Source organism: Camelus dromedarius, chromosome 24 (assembly GCF_036321535.1).
Source record: "Camelus dromedarius isolate mCamDro1 chromosome 24, mCamDro1.pat, whole genome shotgun sequence".
NCBI lineage: Eukaryota > Metazoa > Chordata > Mammalia > Artiodactyla > Camelidae > Camelus > Camelus dromedarius.
Window position 1 is genome coordinate 16,194,440 of NC_087459.1, and position 20,017 is coordinate 16,214,456.

Below are 20,017 nucleotides of genomic sequence, written 5' to 3' on the forward strand. Positions count from 1 at the left end.
AGAATTTGTGCCCAGTATTGCCAGGTCTTCTGGGGTTTTTTGTTTGTTTTGTTTTGAGAATCGAGAAATCTGCCAAATTCATATTTTTGGTTCAAATTTTCTTAAATATCATATAGGCCAGACAAAGTGGGCTTCCTGCTTATGACCTCAGCTTTAAATGATAAAAAATGCCTTTTCAAAAGAGCAGTAGCTTCCATTTGTTGGGAAGTCTCTGTAGGGCTTAAATTCAAAGTAGGCTCATAGCTGGGTTAAAATAAGAAGGAACAGGACTTTTTTTGTTGTTAGTTCTCTAGTCTTATGGAGTTAGTCTGTTTATTAGTTATTTACATAAAAACCCTATAAAGAGTTTAATTATTTTAACTTTTCAAGAAAAAATACTTGCATATGGTTTAAAAAATTCCTGCCATTTTAGAAGGATGTAATGAGTAAGCTTCTGTCTTCATGGTCATAGCAGGAAGTCAGTAGGTAAAGTCTAAAGTTATTATATGAAGCAATAACAACATTGTAATAAGCACATTACACAGAGACAGGAAACCATGAAAAGAATTGAAAACAAAAACTTAAAATGTCTGTAGAATGATATACAATAACTGGTAACAATGAAGGCCTACAGGGAGAGAAGAACTAGGTGACTGGGAACAGGGGTTAGGGGAAGATTTTTCACTAAATTTTTTGTACCTTTAGAATTTTGACATAGGCAACTATTTATCTGGTGCATTAATCTATTATATATAGCTATTTAACATAACTAATAACTATAGTTTAATAACTATTAAAGTGAAGCAAAAATTCAAGTCTCCAAAGTGATCTAAGTGCAGAATCCTCAATGTTTAAAATGTGCTTTCCCCGAATCTTTTATTAATGCCTTTCTTACACCTAAAAATAGAAATAAAAAGATCATTCCTGGGAAGGTAGACTGAAGCATGGGAAGGGTATGTCAGGGGACTGTAACTTCCTCCTGTAAGTCTTGTCTTATCTTGCCTTTTTGTTTCTTCCCTTCCCTTCCTTTTCCCCTTCCGCATCCTCCTTCCCCCCCTCCCCACTCCCCTCCCTTCTCTTCCTTCCATTTCATGAATGAATATTTGGATTGTTTCCACCTTTTAGCCATCCTGAATAATGCTGCTATGAAATGAACATGGATATACAAATACCTGTTTGAGTCTCTGTTTTCAGTTTTTGCAGTATATACATGAAAGTAGAATTGCTGAGTTAAATGATAATTCTGTGTCTAATTTTTTGAGGAACTACGATACTGTTTTCTCCAGTGGCTACACCATTTTATATTGTCACTTGCAATACCAAGGTTCCAATTTCTCTGCATTCCAGTTGACACTTGGTTTTGAGTGGGGGGAGGGGGGTGTTTTTGTTTTGATAATAGCCTCCCTAATGGACGTGAAGTGGTATCTGATGATTTTGACTTGCATCTCCCTAATGATTAGTGATGTTGAGCATCTCTTCGTGTGCTAATTGGCCATTTGTGTATCTTTAGAGAAGTGTCTGTTCAAGTCCTTTGCCTATTTTTTACTTAGGTTATTTGATTTTTGTTCTTGTTGAGTTTTAGGAGTTCTCTATATATTTTAGATATTAATCCTTTGTTAGATACATGATTTGCAAATATTTTCTACCATTCTTTCTGCCGCCTTTTGACATCGTTGATAGTTCTTTGATGCACTTTTAAATTTTGATAAAGTCCAGTTTATCTTATTTTCTTTTGTGGTCTGTGCCCTTGATGTCATTCATATTGCTGAGTCCAGCAAAATGAAGCTTTTCTATGGGAGCACTTTAATTTCTGTGATGATGCTATGGCTAAGGCCATCACAAAGATTTAGCTACCCTGTGTTAATCAAGTAGAAGAACAGTCAGTTTGAACATGTAAATCTAATAGAAGAATGTAAGAACTTCTACAGGCTTGTAGGAAAGCTGCTATCTAAACTTAAGCTAACAGGACAAATGGGAATCTCTACCTATGCTTTGCAGTGATGTTTAGTGATTCATAATAGTACAAAAAGCAAGTTGGGTAGTCAGGAATTTGTTAGTGCTTTCCCCATACCACCCAGGGAGAGAAGGCTTCAATTTTAAGTGACAAATAAAGGTTGTGTATTTGAAAAACCAGTTCCTGAACCAGGGTGTTTCCATTTAAAATTGATGATCTGCAGTCAGTGTCTAGCCCAGTATAGCAAGGACATCCATTCTGGTGGCTTTGGCCTCTGTAGTTTAGTTGGGCCCCATTCCCAGCCCCTTCTCTAGCAGTTTGAACCTGGAAAGCAAAAGTAAGGAAACCTTGGTTTTTCTGCAGCCACATCTCTGTATACAGTACGAAGTCCTGGAAGCTGCCCAGCTGGCCATAGAGTCTTTGGATGGCATTCTAGTAGAAGGTACCTGCGTCAAGGTAGGGTGGCCAGAGAAAGCATAAAGGAGCACTCTTTACTCAGCCCTCTGTTTTCAGTGCCTGTATTTACTCAGGCCTGTGTTTACAGTGCCCCAAGGCATAACATCTTAGACTAGTGTCCTTGAGAGGCTCAGGCACAAGACTTTCTATTATGGAAAATCTTAAGCCAAGCCTGGCATTCTTCTAGTGGTGACCTAAGACAAGACAGCTTTCTTTTTGTCAAAATCAGCCTGAACTACATTGGGTTCTTCCTGTACTCTTTATCACTGCTTATGGTTTATTCTGGGTGGTCTTCTGTGGTTGCCCTTTACTTTACCTTTCAGCGGAAATCAAAAGGTATTTTGAAGTCTCTTATGCAATTAAACAGAATTTCATTGCCAAATTTCATGGCAAAGAGCAAGAGAAGGAAAGGGAACAGAGAGTATTTACACAAAAATATTTATGTTTTGTATTTATTTATCTTACTTAAGTCTCTACCATAGTCCTGTTGGCCAGTTATCATTAGCCTCCTTATACAGATGAGGAAACTACGGAATTAAATTACTTGCTAGTATATAATAGGCCTGGGGGTTGAAATGATGACTTTTATACCACTAATGCCATCTTTCTTTGGTTAGGTGCGGAGGCCTGTGACGGAGCTCACCCTTGACTGTGACGTGCTTGTAAATGAGCTGGAACAAGATTCTGAGAACCGAGGTACAATATACTTGTCTGGAGTAAGCGAAACCTTCAAAGAACGGCTGTTGCAGCAGTGTAACCTCTTCCTGGGACTAGAAGCTGTGATCTTGCCTAAAGATCTTAAAACTGGAAAGCAGAAAAATTACTGTTTCTTGAGTAAGTCTAAGCCACCAAATATAGCCTTGGGGAAGGAGATTAGGGATGGTAATAACATGAGGTCAGAGAAAGGAAATTTTCACCAAATAAACCCTCCTGGGCTAAACCAGGTCAACATCTCCTGATTCTGTCCTTCTTCTTTGGCTGGGCTTCAGCTTGGATGGTGATCAGCTTTTTTGACCCTTAATAACAGAAGGGGGTATTCTTGCTTTCAGAATTCAAAACTTTTGGCAGTGCCCAAAGGGCCCTTGACATTGTCAAAGGCAAGGACTGGAAGCTGAAAGGCAGGCATGCCCTAACCACTAGGCACCTCCATGCATGGCTCAGGGGATTACCTCCTGAATCAAGAAGGCCCCCAGGGCTTCATGTCATACCTCCACCCTCGGAGAAGGAAGCATTGCAGGTGAGTGAGTGAACGGATGTATCCTGAGGTTAGAGGGGAAAGATAGCTAACTTGGTTTGCTAGCTCTAGGGATTGGCCTTCTGATTATGGAAATAGCAGAGTCCTACTCAGGTCTTCAGTCTTTTTTTTCCTGCCCCAGCACTAGTCCTACTTCACATTCCAGCTTCTTCCAGCCCTGGACACACCTTCTCCAAGATCTCTCCCACTTTTGCCCCCTCTATTCTTGCTAAAATCAGGTTTTTAGTCCTCCAGGTGGCTCTCCAAGGGACTTTGAGGGGCTAACGTAGAAGTTGGAGAGCTGGAAAAGTCTTTAGTGACCTGAGGTTTTGTGAAGTGTGGTACATACACAAGATGATTTTTGGTGGTCATAGATAAACTTTTTTCCCCCACTTTTATAGCTTTGAACTTGTTTTCTACTATTCATTAAAGTATACAACCACGACATTGCACCTGTGATTTCATGGATAGTAGTATTACTTAGATGAAGCTAAGGAAGAAATTGACTCACTTTAAAGAAAATCATTAGAGGGATACACAGCAGAAGCAGAAGTGTAAACCTAGAAGGTGAATGGCTTAAGTTTGGGAAACCCTGCCCTATTCTAATCTCCCACACTTAGCAGATGACAAATAGAGAGCAGGGCTGGTGAGCGCCTTGCCCAGGCAAGAGTCTAGACTAGAGCTCTCCTTAGTGACTTGGTTCCCTTTGCTTGGGGCCCTGGAAGATCCGTTGGGAGGAAGGGACAGCAGCTGTCCTCCTAAACTGACTGGGAGGCCTAGGGATGCTGGGGTGGACAGGGAGCCCTGCAGTAGGGGCTTCAGTTTCAGACAGAACTTTTGCAGACCCTCTCCTGGGAGCCTGAGGAGGAATGTTGCAGTTCCTCCACCAGTGAACAGAGGGTACTCTGACTGAGCGTCAGCACCTGGCTTTGATCCTAGATGCTGAAGGTGGACCACCCAAAGATAGCAGCCTGGCGCTGGAGCCGGAAAATAGAGAAGCTCTACCACAGCCTGGGCTCAGGCGCCCTTTGCCTCATCCTGCTGCCAGGAACCAAGAGGTAAGGACCAAACGGGTTGTCTCTTGGTTCTGACTTCTGGACATAAGCTTTTCTTGGAGAAAGGCCTTTTGTTAACATCCAGGCACATAAATGAGGGCTGAAATGAATCATCTCTTAGTTCTCACAGTTCTAAAAGATAGATACTGTATTCCTGTTTTACATGTATGTGCTCTTTTATAACTATACTTAGCGGTCCCTCAAGGGGACAGCTCATCCCATTTTAAAGGCAGAGGCCTTTAAACCTGCAACCTCTCTGGAACAAGAGGCACTTGAGTCACAGTGGTCAAGAAGTTCTAAGGCAAGGCTCAGCTCAGATGTGACCAAGGCCTTCCCATATATGAGGAGTGTGTTCCTGCCTTTCCTGCCCTTTCCCCTCTGCCACCTCTGTTAACTTTTAAGAGCTAAAGCCTGTTTTGCTGATTCTAAGCCTGAGGAAAACTGGAGCAGGACTCTGGGTCTAGTCCCAGCTCTATCACCTACCTATCTCCTCTGACAAGTGGCCAAGCCACTTTTCTCACTGTGGACCTCAGTTTCCCTTTGGTAAAATGAGAGATTTGGAGTAAATCAGTAATTCTCAAACCTTTAAATTATAAAACCCATACTTTAAAAGAAAAATTGATGTTAAATCCTAAAGCGTAAAGGTGAGCCATTCTGAAATGAGTGAGTAGATAAGATGAATGAATGTGTTTATGGGAGGAGGAGGGAAAGAGACATGGCTTTTTTGAAAAAAGTACAGTTTGAAAATCATTGGATTGTATTATTTCTAAAAAGCCCCTTAAAATTCTGACTTTCCAGGATTCTTCCCAGGCCCAAGGTCCCAGGTGGCAAAACATGAATACTCTAGGCCTTGGAGCCTGGATCAGAGCTCCAATCTTTAATTCCAGAGCTACTCTCCAGTACTCAAAGCTCCACTCGTCCATACCCAAAAGACCTATGACTTATTAGCTTAAGTTCAGACATCAGGTAGAGGCAGCTTCTGTGTTTGTCTTTGCTCATTTCTGCCTGTCTTGCCTTGGAGAGCCCCTCAGCCCTCTAACCCAGTTCCATGAACATGCACTTTAAGTGGCAGGGAACTAATATGTACTGGATGGCTCCTAAATTCTAAGCACTGTGCTAGGAGTTTTACAGCATACGTTATTAAATAAGTTGACGTTTTGTAAAGTTTTAAAACAGTGCCTGGCATGTGATAGGTATTACAAAAAATGAAAAAAAAAAATCAATTCTAACAGCAATTTAAAAGGATTTTGATGACTGCCATTCTTACCTGGTTTTGTCACTTACTGGTTGTGTGACTTGAGTAAGTTAAACAATGCCTGTGAGCCTGTTTTTTAATTTGAAAAGTATACATAACAATCATGTCTACATCAGTACCTACATAAGGTACATGAACTGTTTGGAGAATTAAATGAGAACACATATCAAGTGCTTACATGCAGTAAGTCCTCCATATATGTTAATATGTTAGCTATTACTACTGTATGTACTCCTCACAAAAGCCCTGTGAGATAGTAATTTAAATATTTTATAGTTTTATAGTTGAAACTGAGGATCAGTTTGAGATCATTCATCCTTAGTTGAAATACGCCTCACATCTGTTAAGTGGCAGAGCTGTGATTTGATTCTAGGCATCTGGGACTAGTCAGTATTCTTTCCATTGAACCATTTTTAGCAGGTAGCTTTCCATAAGTAAGCTGTCTACCTGCCTGACCCCTGCTCCATAGCACATACACATGCCCCCCCACCCAAAAACAAAAAACTTCTCTACCTGAGTTTATGACCATTCATTCACCTCTGTAGACAAAAACTATTATCATTCCTCATCTGTTGCAGCACTCATGGATCGCTCTCTGGCCTAGGACTGATGGGAATAAAAGACGAAGAGGAAAACACCACCCCAAACATGTGCTCGTGAGTCTGCCCACCACTTCCCATGTGCCATTCTTACTGCTCGTGGGCCATGGCAGAGAATGTGATCAGGCTGCAGGCACTCTGGAGGCTGCCAGGCCTCTCTGTAGCAGACAGCTTTTGTGGAAATGCTGTACCAGTTACGGAGTCTAATCTATTTATATGGCATGTACAAATTTTCAATAAATGCCTAAAATTCAAGCATTCTTCATCTTAAGATAGGGTGAAGCGAGGAAACCAGTTTGTACTTTCTTTGTGTCACTGGGTTTATATACAGGTACTGTAGCAGGTGCTCATTTCATGTAGCATTCCTATTAAATGGAATATTATAGGTAAGGAAACCAGGAGCAGTGACTTCTGTAGAGAAAACGGCCATTATATAATCTGTCAAAATTGTAACCCTTGTGAAGCAAATTTCTGTAAGGCAAACTATTTTTTCATTGATGGTTATTATAAACTTGAAGGAAAAAGAGGCTGGCTGAAGATCTGCCAGATCCACCACACAGAGGAAAGTTGAAGACTTAGCTGTTAACCAACACTGGAAGTCCCCTTTAAAAATTCAGTGTTTAGGAACGCTTCCTTTCAGGGTGAGACTGCAGTGTTACCCTTCACCAGTAGGTGCCTCCATCACACCAGAGCTCCCCGCTAGAACTGGAAGCTTCAGTTTCAGTGAAACCCTCTCTTTTTTATCAGCTCTCAAACTGTCAACATTCTGTGTTGGAGACAGGACATGGGTACAGACACACACAGTTCCAAAACTGACTTCAGCCCTCCAGAAAAGATGAACTAACCTGACATGCAGTATGTATCATTCCAAAGAACCTTGTAAATTGATGCCTCCACTGGGAGCCTGCAGTTCCACTCGAGTATCCTCCTGTAATAGGACAGTTTATCAATAACACATATGGAGGGATATCGTAGGGTTAAAATGGAATTCTGGGTGACTATTTTTAAAAATTGTGTGTATGTGTGCACACATGTGTGTAAATAAAACCTCTAGTGAGAGAGATCTGTAAGAAGTAGCAGTAGCCCTCTGGACCAGACTGCCTGACTCTGAATCCCAGCTTTCCTGCTTTTCAGTTGTGTGAACATGAATAAATTTGACATCTCTCTACTTGGTACATAATAATGGTACCTATCCTATAGGATTGTTGTGGAGACATGATGCATTCATAGTATTTTATAGGTTATAAGCGTAGACAGTTACAGAATAGTCTTCTGTATAGCTTGAGTCCATTTTTATAGAAAAAATTATACAAAGATATGCATAGGCTTGGAACAAAACCTGGAGGGCTGTATGCCAAAATACAAAGTGTTTATTTCTGACTAGTGGGATCAGCAAATTCGATTTTACCGAATGCTTTTCTGTATGTAGGCTTATTTAAAAAAAAATACTGGTTTTATAACTAGAAAATAATAATTCTACTTAAAATTAATTCTCAAGGTTGCACCTTTGAGGCAGTGTTTAATCCTTTAAATGTTAACTGCTATAAGATCTGGCCTTATGGAAGTTGGGAACCAGGAGCCAGAACTGAAGAGCTTGATACTGAATTGAGATACTGCAACTTTTGAAGTTCCCTTGTAAAGAGCAAAGTTCCCCAGGTATACTGCTGCCCTCGGCTGCAAGGCTCTGAGAACACCTTGAAACTGCCTGTTGCTGGATTCTTTCCTCTTGCAGCTGAGCTTCAGAGCTGTGGGAGCTCAGCTGCTGTTTACCTCTTGAGAGTCCAGTCCTGAGACACAAAATAAGTGTTTGTCTAGGTTGGCGCTGCAGCTCTGCTCCTGGGCAAGTCACCTTGTTTGAGTCCATTTCCATGGCCTCAAAAATGAAGAGATGTATCTACTTCTAAGGATTATTATGAATATTCCGATATTCAGTTTGTCGAAAATGACCAAATAGTGGGCTGTGTCTGAGCCCACTGTTTCCCTGTGTGAGCCTCATTTTTTAAATGGTGACGCTAGCAACTACTTCATAAGGTTATCATGAGAATTAAATTAGGGAAAGCCTACATTTTACTGAGGATCATCTTTCAGCTGCAGGAACACAGAGCAGATGAAGGCTCCCTGTGCCAAGTGCACTCTGCTTGCTCCTAGGGAACAGCCTAGGCCATTCCTTTTCCTGGATAGGTGGGGCTGGAAGTTTCCCCATGGGCCCCCAACTCCAGAACTCTGCAGAGATGGGCCTGGAACAAAAGGCCTCTGAGGCCTCAGTCTGCACACACTGTTCTTTCAGCTGATGCTCCCACCTTTTGGAAGCCAAGGCTGCCAACTTGGCCTCTTGCAAAACACACATTCCATTCATAAGTGCGTTTGTGCATTTTTCCTCCCACACCCTTCTAGGCAGCCAATGCAGAGCTGCCAAGGCAGCTGCTGAAGCAGCTTCTCATTTGGGGGAAAAGAGCAACTCAAAGGTTTTTCACAGAAAACTTGGTATAGGCTTTCAGTATACTACTGCCTAACTTTCTGGCCGCCTCGCTCATAGTGGGGTTGTTTGGGACACTCAGCCATGTTTGCTTTCATTTCCTTTTGTCCCCTCTTTTGTAGTCTCTTCCCTATTACAAAGGAAACCCATTAAATGGCAACTTAAAATCCAGAAGAGTGACAATCACATCTAATCCCACTACTCAGAGGCAGTGACAACCACTACTTTACAATCTTCTGTCATACTTTTTCCATTATTCAAAAGCAGTTCTTAATAGCCGCATTAATATTCCAACATGTTGAATGTATGCCATGATTTCTGAAACAGTCCCCTGTTGCTGACACTGAATTTGTTCCCAAATGATACTGCTAAATCATAATCCTTGCACATCTTTGAAAGATAATATTTCTTGAGGAAAATTTTCTAGAAGTGAAGTTAGTAGGCTAAAGAATATGAACACTTTAAGTTTTTTTAATTCCAGGAAAGTTTTTACCTTGTGTTTGCTAGCATCAATTTGTTTCAAATCTTGGTCAATTTGATAGGTTAAAAAAGTTTTTCATTATAGGTTTAATTTGAATACCTTTTAGATTGACATTTTTTCCAGAAGATTTTTGACCAGTTGTTTTTCTTTAATGAGTTGTCCATATCTTTTGCCCATGTTTCTGTTATTTTTCCATACTGAATTTTTAAGGTCTCCTAATGAATTATAGTGTCCATTTGTCAATTATTGCAAAAATGTGTTTAATTTTTTAAGGTAAGTTTTAGTCTGTTCTTGTCTTTCATGATTTCTGTTTGCTTTTATGCTTAGAAAGTCTTGACTGATTCAGAGATCAATATCCATTGATTATATATATATTATTTATATATTACATATATATAAGTGATTAAATTTTTATACTTATGCCTTTATTCCTCCTGGAATTTATTTTGGCACATGATAGCTTTCCCCCAAATATTTATATTTTACCCAATTATCTACCTTTACTTACCTAATAAAGGAGGCTGCATCATTTATTGTGTAAGCCAGTGTGTACAAGAGCCTGTGTCTCTGTGTTCTTCTGTTTTGTCTTACACTAGTACCATATTATTTTGTAGCTCTATATTGTAATAAACCAGCAATTTGAGCAGCACCACCCCAGATAAACACTGAGCCCACAGAGTCTTCATCAGCATGGATTACAGAACACTATACAGAGTCCGATGCTCTGCTGCCGGCTGCACTGCTGCCATGTTCCACTAAGGCTTTCTCAGCACCCCTAAGGTAAGAAGAGTACCAGGGCTGGAAAGTTACAGAGGAAAAATGATAAACCCAGGTAGGAGTCTTACGGCTTTCAGAAGACAGGGCATCCTAACAAGTCATAGCAAAGGAAGGAAAGTGGGGGAGTTTAGGCTGGCTCACTTGCCTTAACTTCCCAGGCAACTTAACTTCGCTTCTGGACCCTGATCAAAATCACAATCCAGAGCTAGAGAATGGCTTCCAGAGCGAACCCAGCCATGTGCACCGGCAGCTGGGCTTGAGAGGAGGGAAGAGGCAAGTGCTGAGGTGACTCTGAACCGTCAGTACTACCTTCAGTATACCGTTCTTGCTAGAAAAATTCCATTCCACATACAGTTACACTTATTTGGTAATTGTGTGAGTTAGTCGCTTATCCCTTATCTGATCAGAAATTGGATGTTAGCCATACAGCACCATGACAACACTTTGAAAAGCTCCATGCCCTATACAAGCACCCAAATGGATAATCCCCTCTTTATTATTCCCCACACTTCTATTTGTTAAGGCCGTGGCTGGGCTAAATAACTCAGAAGAGCCAAAGAAGACATAAGCCCAAGAGCCAGCTGGAAAAATAAGCATGTGCTTTAGAGGTAGACTTTTTAAGTGAGAAAAAGTCACCCCTAGCTTCCCTTCTAGCCTCTATCTGGTAATAAAGGATTATTATTATTATATTATTAATATATTATTATATATTATTATTAATAATATTATTATTATTATTTGGTAATAAAGGAGGAAGAGAAAATTCCAGGTCATTGAGGACACCATATAACCCTCTCCTGGCTAGCAAGAGGATGTGGTCGTTACTCCTAAGTCCTTTCCAACTGTTGAGAAAAATAAAAGCATATCTAATGCCACCACTGTACTTGGTATTTTTAGGAGATACCAACATGAGGCTGGCAATTCCTGGGAAGGCCATCAGGGCCTCCATTAAAGTGAGTAAGATGGCTAGCCAATAGCTTTCCTGAGTACGAATAATAACTAGATAGAAAATACAATGAAAGGAAGCTAAGGGTCATAACTGGTCGACCACAGTCAGACTTCTAGAATGTGAAAGCCAGATGGAGCCATCAGAGGTCATGTTAGTCTAAGGCCCCCATTCCCCTAATTTGGCACTGAGGGAAGTTGAGCCCCCAAGAGGGGCAGTGACTTGGGAGAGGTCATGTCTGACCATGCCAACCCCCCTCCTAACCCTGGATTCCTTTCATTACTCACCAACATCTTTTTGGAAACCTTAAACTTGTGTTTCATGTGTTTTAAAAACTATAGTCGTCGTTTTAAGTCCTAACACTGATAGAAGTAAGTCTCTTGATTTTACAGATCAATCTCACTAATTTGCCAAAGATCACAGAGCAGTGGCCCTTGACAGTTTCAGCTTATCTCCTTTGCCTTAATCACTGCCAGCCTTTAGGAGCCATCCATTTAGCACAGTGTTCTAATTCACCTTTTATTCCTCTTGGGATTCCCACGTCAGTTGATATGGTAAGACTTTAGGTAGTGGCCCTGTGAAGCTCATTCGCTTTTTGCCTACAAATATTGGGACTCTGAAGGCGATTAAACTTGGTGATGGGAAGTGGGAGGTCAGCATACATGTTTGTAGTCTGGGGATCCTGTACTATCTGGATAATTTTCCAAAGCATAGGATTTGCCATCCTGTATGTTGGAAGAGGCTCCCAGTGGGTAAATCTCACCCCAGCAGGAAGTCACTATTTTGTTTTTGTTTTTTCGCAGAATTGTCAGTAGTCAAGTAAACAAATTTATTAAATCCAACAGCAGGTTACCTTCCAAATAAAAAAAAAAAATGTAGACAGACAAAAATGTAACAAGTTAAATAAAATATTGAAGGGGCCACCTGGAGAGTGCAACAGTGCACAGAATACAAATCAAAGTATTAACTTGTCAAGTTTGTACAACTTCAAGAAACAGACACACTGGTCACAAACTAAGAGAAATCACAAAGGTGGAAGGTCATATGAGTAGTGGACTCATCACCTCAGCGGGTTAAGGCAGGGTACCTATAGGACCAATTTATCCAAGCCCCATTTGCCTATTGCTTCAAATTCCCCCTTTGAAACTTAGAATCATACTCATTAGTGCAACAGGTTAAGAGCAACTAGTCACAGACTCAGGAGGCTGGGAACCAGGGTCAGAGGGAAGACACTTCTCCCAGAATAAACGTGTTGGTGGGGGGAACCACAGCAGCTGTTGAATGGCTTCCTTTGGTAACATCCAAGATTTGTGTTGAAAGTAGCAGGGAGGAAAGGTGGGTGGTCGAAGAGCAGGCTGTTTCCAAGAAGAACAGGGAGGGTGTGATGCCCCAACACCTGAATCAGAAGCAGAATCTGGTGGGTACTCAGCCATCTGAACCAACCTTGCTTCTGCAACCAGAACTCAAGCATCAATTTTGTCTTTCAATGAGGAAACACATCTGCAGATCCTGAGTCGAGGTTAAACTGGATATATGCTATATAATTACTGCTTAGCAAAGGAATAAATTCTAAAGGAGTGGGTGGGAACTCCCTCTGATTCAGAAAACTAGAGTAAGAGGAAGGGCAACATCACATGTTTTCAAATGACCCCCAATTAACATTTACTGACTGAACAGTCCTTTCAGTCCATCTCATTTAAACAAGATACTGCTGGAGTCCCCCTAGGAAGACCTTTGTCAGTTACCAAGATGTTCAGGTGGTCACTAAACATGAGACAAAAGAAAAATGACAAAACAGGCAATTATAAGAAAACAAACCTAGCAGCAGCTTCCTTCCAGCCCTCACCTTATAATTGTATAACTGGGTCTACCTTTGGGCTTCACTGCAGTGAAGACTTGACTTTAAATGCAGCAAACTGAACATAGTCCTAAATACAGATCTTCTGTTTTGGTTTCTAAACTTTTCTACCAGGTCCTTAGCCCAGGAATTTCCCACCACTGCTTAATACAGTCTGGCATAGAACAGCATAGTATACAAGGCCATCACAAGAACTCTGGAGCCCCACGCCTGGCGGGCTCCCGCACTCAGGACTGCATTTTGGCACCAGTCCCTGGGAGATACAGTTTCAAAGACCAGCTAATACTGTGTGGCTATCTTCTTTCCAAGAAGGCTAGTTTGCACTTTTCCTTAGGGAAGTTTAATTTTGAAAACACTGCCTGGTACATTTTCAGTTGATTTCCTTGGGCCTGGAGGCTTGGTTAAAATTTGGATCTTTACCTAGCTCTAGATTTTTCTTATCAGAAGGGTAGAAATGGCATCTTGGACCCAACCCACACATGTGGGCACATCTGGCAGGGAGAACTGCTGAGGCAACCGGCTGACACAGCAAAATGTCATTATAGGAGGCGGGGTTAAGAACAATACATTCAAATTTGGCAGGGGTGGGGGAAGAGCAATCCGGTGGAGCACACCTCATCTCATATAGCTTTCTAATCGCTAAAGAAACACAGAAGCTCACACACGAAGCCATTTGCCAAAATCCAAGCAATTTCCCAACATTGTTTTAGTCACTCTCAGATATTTGCCTATTTTTAAAATGACATCCACATCCTGCCCCTCTCCACACCACCACACCACCCTGGTGTCATGTTGTTAAAGTGAAGGGTGCACTGGCTTACCTGAGAGGCAGGCACTTGGCCTCTCCCACACAATTACTGCTCACTCATTAAGCAACAAAGCTATGCCTAGGAGAAGAGGAATAGGGACCTTCCATTTCCCAGAAGTGTATCTCCAAACCCTACACACCCCCACCTTGGACCCCTCTGCAGAAAAACCGCTTTTCCTACGGTCATGAGAAAGTCAGGCACTGGCCCAGGCTACTGCAAAAGCTTGAATTCCTTGCTTGGGAATTCAAGGGCTCAAACCTGGAAGGGAAAGTAAGTCCTTCCCTGACCATTCCTTTTCTGGCTTCTCATCTGCACTTTTGTAACAAACATTAAAAATATAACCAAAAGTAATTTTTTAAATGGCTCTTTCATGGGGTTGGGGAAGCTGACTAGTTGAATTTTTTAAAAACAATCCACCAATTACAGCACACTTAATGCATGGATCGCCCTCTTACAGGCTGGGGAAGGACTCCAGGTCCTCCAGAGTCCTCAAGACACTCAGTGTTTACCTCTTTTGTACCCTTTTCTCCATACCTGGCTAGGAGCAGCCTACCTTTACCCTTATTCAACCTCCTCCCAGTCCAGAAGTGGGAAAAACTGGGGGCTGCAGACTGGCTGGATGAGAAGACGGCCTCGTGAACACCTCAGTCTAGGCACCCTGACTATAGCTGAGCCCACAGACCCTGCTGGGACCCCTAGAAATTCTTTATACGAGGATCCTGTGTCTTAGGCTAGAACAAGGCCAGACATCTGGCCAGAGACCCTCTTCCTCTTTCCAGCAGTATCACTGATCCACACTGGCTGATTTTAAAGTTTCCCATCCACCCCTCTAAAGGGGCAAGTGTCAGGGCTGGGATTCAAAAAAAAAAAAAAAAAAAATCAAACTTCAAGTGCGTTCTTTATGTCAATGCCAATTTTAGGAAAACATCAACTGCAGAAACTCCTTAAATCATCTTTGTAAAGATGGGAGCCTGAAGCCGTAAGGCTACTAAATAAAGGGACTTAAAACAAGCAATTCCTGCCCAGGCTGAGAGACATGTACCTGGGCAGGCGATGGGGGAAGTCAGGGGGGAAAACTCCAGATGTTTAATAGACAAACTCTCATTACCTCAAGAGTATAAATATTTTTGTAAGCTTTTTATTTAAAAGATTACCTTTTCAATCTGTTCCAAAGTGTTGGAAGCTGACCTGTACAAGTTCCTGCCACCCACCCTGCCAGTATAGTTTTATGAGGACATTTTTTGTTTTTTTTTTTAATGGAAAAATAACAAGAGGACCCTCTACTGAAACCAGGTAGGACCAGTCAGCTCCTGTGTGGCAGTCTGGCCCAAGGTGGCCTCAGGGAGCGAGCACACGGGAGTCTGGGGGGACAGGACTCCCTCTTGGGAGGAAAGGGCTGAGAAAATTCACCTCCTCTTTAGTGAAAATGGTCCAAATTCAGATTCAAAAACCTCCACTATGATGTTCCCTGGCATTCTTCTTATACTTTATATATTGAAGGCAGCTCCCTTTTATAGCCAGTTTTAGCAGGTAAAGAAAGGAATATAGATACATATATGTGTATATATATATTTTATATAGGTAAAATATATACATATCTTATATATGTATATATACATATTTGGGGGTAAGGGAAGAGGGCCATGTAAACCTAAACAGTCATCACATTACCCCAAATGAGCCTGACATTTACAAAGAAGATAATAAATAACTTCTGGGGGTTAAGTGACAACATGGGTGCAGCAAGAAGGGAAAGGGCACACGTTTAGCTATTAAATACACTTCTATATTTGTTTGGCAGAGTTCAGGCCAGCCTCAGGCTTCTGCACTTGCCAGACAAGTAAGCTGATGATACTCAAAAAAATTAAAAAAAAAAAATTCAAGCAGAGCTCCATACCACAGTTTTCCTTCAAGTCAGTTGGCCGGCAGGCACAGTTTTCCGACCACCAGGAACAGAAACTTTGGCTCCAAGGCAAATGAAAAAAAAAAAAAAAAAAAGTATTTCCACTTACAACATGAAAATACATAAACTTCGTCAAAGAAAACTATCAAAGTCTACTTCCAGCAAAACTGAGGTAGCACTGCTTTCTCTGCATTCAATGCTTTAAGTGGTTTCTCAGTACAACGTGATCGAAAAAACTGCTCACTTGACTGACAGGTGCAGCATGTTGATGGGTAAACTCAACATGAAATGAAATAGGTCAAAGGAGGAATGAGCAAGAAGTGGGGGAAATAAGGGTTTCAGATAAATTAGCTTAAAAAGAGGTTACAACTAGACTACAAATGCTCTTGGCTGGCCTTGGCTCTCCAAGAGCTTTAAATTGCCTGGGAATTAATGCAATGTGGTTAACAGTTAACACTGCTATTCAACTCTGTGTAAATCTTTAAAAATAATTATTACAACCTAAATTCAACCATGTAAACAGCACTACACACAGTACAGACCTGCCCTGAAAAACGAGAATATGCAAAACTGAGATCTGGCACTGTATCATTTTGTAATGATAATTCAACCTAACTGTCCCATTCCCCCTCCCTGCCCTATACCCTCCCCGACCCCCCCAAAAAATTTAATTTGTGCAAGAAATGGCAGGCTTATTCTATCTGAAGGCTTAAAAAAAAAAAAAAAACACAACATGTAACCAGGTTCAAATATTTTGGGGGAACCCCCCCAAAAAAGGAATAACCAAAATAACCAAAAAGTGAAGAAAGTGCCTAAAACATGATACAGCATTTTAGAGCCCTTTCAGATACAAGGCAGAGAAAGGTGTAAAGTAGAAAATATCCGATCTTCAGTAATTTCCAGAAAGGTCCGATTCCTCGGTGGGCTGCAGGGCAGCGGGCAGGTCCTCGCTGCTGCCCCTGAGACAGAGCCACTAAGTCTGCTCCTCGGGACACAAGCCCTCGGGCCCTGAGCTGAGTGCGCCTCTCCCTTCCCCTTCTCTTTTCCTTCGTTCCATTTCCCACTCCACAAAGGTGTCGAAGAGACTTGGCCAGGCCTCATCTTCACTGTAGTTGCTGAGGTCAGGGCCAATCACCTGAGTGAAGTTAAGGAACATGTTCCAAGTGTCCCTGGAGATGCCTTTGATCCCCGAGGGGTTCTCTGTTAGGAAGTTTAGCCACTGGTCCAATACCGGAGGATTGTTCTGGGTAAAGACTAGTTTCCACAGGGCAATGGCTATTTCCCGATGCAGTGACCGCTGCCCTTCTTCAGAGTCCAGGCCGAACTGAAATGTAAACCTGTAGAGATCCTTGAATTTATCCTCTTGTTTGGCTTCTGTTAAGAGGCTGGGGAACCGGGCACAGATCCCATCAATGCTGTCTGCACTTATTGCTTTGCAGCCATCAAAAAACTCCTTCCTGCAACAGGAAGGAGGGGGCACAATTAGTAACTGTAAACGCTATCATTTACCGAGACGCAGTACAGAATTGTAATTAAGAGCGCGGCCACGAGGCTGGGCGGCCTGGATTTGAACTCCGGCCCCTTTGCTGACGGTAGGCCTATTTCTCCATCTGTCACACGGTGGGGGTGCCACCTTATTTCACAGGGCTTTGGTGAGGACTAAGCAAGTCAGCACGTCAACTGCTTCTGACGGTGCCTGGCACGTGGTAGGCGGCTGACAATGGTTCGTCTATTCATCTTTCCAAAGCACAGCTCAAGGCTCCTGCTCGGTGGCCCGTTTCCCATTCTGCGACAGTGATTAAGCCGCAGACTCTCCTCCCAGACAGGGAGCCTTTCTGTTTTCCTTTTGATTCTCTAAAAGGTGTTTGCTTTTGGAATATTTTTGGTGACTGCCAAGGGAAGTTTTTGGACCCAAAGACTCTGGATGAACCTGGGTAACTGCCGCCAGAGATCAAAGTTCTGTTGCTAAAAAACAAAAATTGTGTGTCGGGGGAACTTGTACACAAATGTTCACAGCACTGTTCTTCATAATAGCAAAAGTGAAAACAACTCAAATATTCATCAACTGATAAATGGATAAACCAAATGCAGTATATCTGTCTAACGGACACTATCTGACCATAAAAAAGAGGGAAGTACTGATACACATTCCAGGATGGATGACGCTTACAAGCCAAGTGAAAGAAGCCAGTCACTAGAGACCACATGTCGCATGCTTCCATTTCGTCAACTGTCCAGAACAGGCTAAGCCATAAAGATCAAAAGTAGCTGAGTGGTTGTCAGGGCCTGGGGGAAGGGAGAAATGGGGAGTGACTGTTAATAAGTATGGAGTTTCCTTCTGGTGATAAAAATGTCGATCATCTCCTCAGAGACTGCTGGTTCTGCTAAAACAGAACATCTGAGGTGTGTCAGGTGACCTATCCAGGGGCTAGACATTATACCGAGGGGTTCTCAAAGTCAGTTCTTCCTACTTATAATCCAGTGTCTGCAAACCACACCTGGGGGTGACCCTGCCATGTTGTCTCCCAAACACATCCTCCATAGGGACGCGTGACCGTAACAATGTACACAACTACTGCCTGATAACCGGGGCCAGCTGGCCCTGCCAGCACATACGCTGGCCAAGGGTAATGTGTGGACACCTAGACGGGGCACCTGGGCTCACACAGTCACAGAGGCACATCCCCAGTGGCACGCACCACACCGGCACTCACGGTGCCTGACGCGTGACGGGTGCACAACAAGCATCAAGTGAGTGAGGAAGCGAGTGAACTGACAAGCACAGGACTCAAGGAAGAGAGAAAAGTCTGAAACAGCGGTGGGGCAGGGTGGCAGCTTGGTAACACGGATTACTCCTCATTTAACTTTCAGGCAAAGATGGCTGGTGGGTGCCCAGCTTTTCAGCGGCTAAACAGCTTTAGAGAAAGTGGTCAGAAAAAGAAATGAAGACTTACCCCAAACCCTTGAAGCCAACCCCACTTCTACCCTAGCCGGGCACCACCGCCCAATGGTGCTCTCCTTCCTCCTCTGCTCACCTGGTAACACGAAGTGTTTGTGACTAACCTGGTGAATTTGCACATGGTAGCAGCCTGGAACTTCCAAGCCAAGAGCAGCACTCGAAATTCCGTGGGGTCGACACACAAGTCATTGCAAAAGCGCTCCATGCCTTCCTCCAAAATTGCATCCTCCCGCTCGTCCTTATAGCGCCTGAACAGCTCCTCCAACCTCTGCAAGGAAGACTCTTCGGCATTCGACTTGGGCTCTCTCCCAGCGTCTCCCGAGGATGTTGGCAGCTGGCAGGCCTCGGTAGCAGCCTCTGCCTTCTTGGTCCCATTGACGAGGATATCCCCACCTGGCTTGCCACAGGTTGGCAGCTGTTCCTCACGGTGGCCTGCACCCCGCCTGCTGTGTGACTTGCTGCTGGGGTCACGGTCTCCATTCTTGCTACCCAGAGTTGATGATGGATTCTTGCATTTGGTGACACACTGGCCCATGATGCTGGTGACCTGGCCTCTAGAGTGGCCCCCTCTGGATCGGATGCCCTCGTTGCCACTGGCCCGTGTGCCTCAACATGCCATCAGCCAGAGGAGCCAGCCAACCTGGAAGGAAATCGGAGAGTAGTCACTACTGGACAGGGAGGCAGAGTCCGCAAGCTCCCCTCCAGGGAGTGAGCAGCACACCACTTTGTTTCAATGAGCCAAGCGTGAGCCAGGGAGATACCCCAAGTTCATCACCACCTCCCTCACAAGCCTATACCTTCACCTCGGAAATGCAGTGGCTAGGGCACATAGAGAGCCAATAAGCAAGATTTCCTAAAATTCTTAAGGTAACATGGATTACAAAGAGGTTGATTCGTGTGCAGAACGTATTGAGGAAGACTGTAGTTTGGCTAGAAATATTCCAAAGGAAGTTTGTCTTGCCAGATTGCCGTCACAGAAGAAAAGTTGTTTGGGCCGGGGTTAACCCAGAAGGTGCAAATAAAAACATCATCTTCTAGTCTCCCAAGCTGTCTTCTGAAGTAGGATAAGGAGGGAAAAAGGGTGGCCACATCCAGACAATTACGCAGTTTCATCACGGCCTAAAGATGAGGTAAAGGATTTGCAGAGTCAAGACTACAAGCAGAGTCCTCACCAAATAACGAAGTAAAAATTGCCTTTGATTCCTTCAAATTCCTTCCTGGGGCCCACCTACACAGTGGATGAAATGCCTTTCTCCACCCTCCTCTAACCGCCTAC

At 42.9% G+C, this 20,017-nt stretch overlaps 2 protein-coding genes across 15 annotated transcripts in view; one reads left to right on the forward strand and one right to left on the reverse strand.

Moving 5' to 3' along the window:
* The window catches only part of REXO5 (RNA exonuclease 5), a 29,628-nt gene extending 22,841 nt beyond the window's left edge, over window positions 1-6,787 (forward strand). For 2 of the 5 annotated variants that reach the window (XM_064478489.1, XM_064478488.1), the window contains exons 16-20: window positions 2,297-2,389; window positions 3,007-3,223; window positions 3,439-3,626; window positions 4,563-4,681; window positions 6,512-6,787. In XM_064478489.1, the coding sequence (XP_064334559.1) occupies window positions 2,297-2,389; window positions 3,007-3,223; window positions 3,439-3,626; window positions 4,563-4,681; window positions 6,512-6,593 (699 nt within the window). In that variant the 3' untranslated portion in view covers window positions 6,594-6,787. The remainder of the gene's footprint in view (window positions 1-2,296; window positions 2,390-3,006; window positions 3,224-3,438; window positions 3,627-4,562; window positions 4,682-6,511) is intronic. The other 3 variants (XM_064478491.1, XM_064478490.1, XM_064478492.1) reach the window with 3 other exon arrangements.
* A 5,240-nt stretch (window positions 6,788-12,027) lies between these two features.
* Window positions 12,028-20,017, reverse strand: part of DCUN1D3 (defective in cullin neddylation 1 domain containing 3) — a 35,862-nt gene continuing 27,872 nt past the window's right edge. For all 10 annotated transcript variants that reach the window (XM_031433098.2, XM_031433097.2, XM_031433096.2 and 7 more), the window contains 2 exons: window positions 18,846-19,381; window positions 12,028-17,239 (listed from right to left, as the gene is read on the reverse strand). In XM_031433098.2, coding sequence (XP_031288958.1) covers window positions 16,756-17,239; window positions 18,846-19,276 — 915 coding nt within the window. In that variant the 5' untranslated portion in view covers window positions 19,277-19,381 and the 3' untranslated portion in view covers window positions 12,028-16,755. The remainder of the gene's footprint in view (window positions 17,240-18,845; window positions 19,382-20,017) is intronic.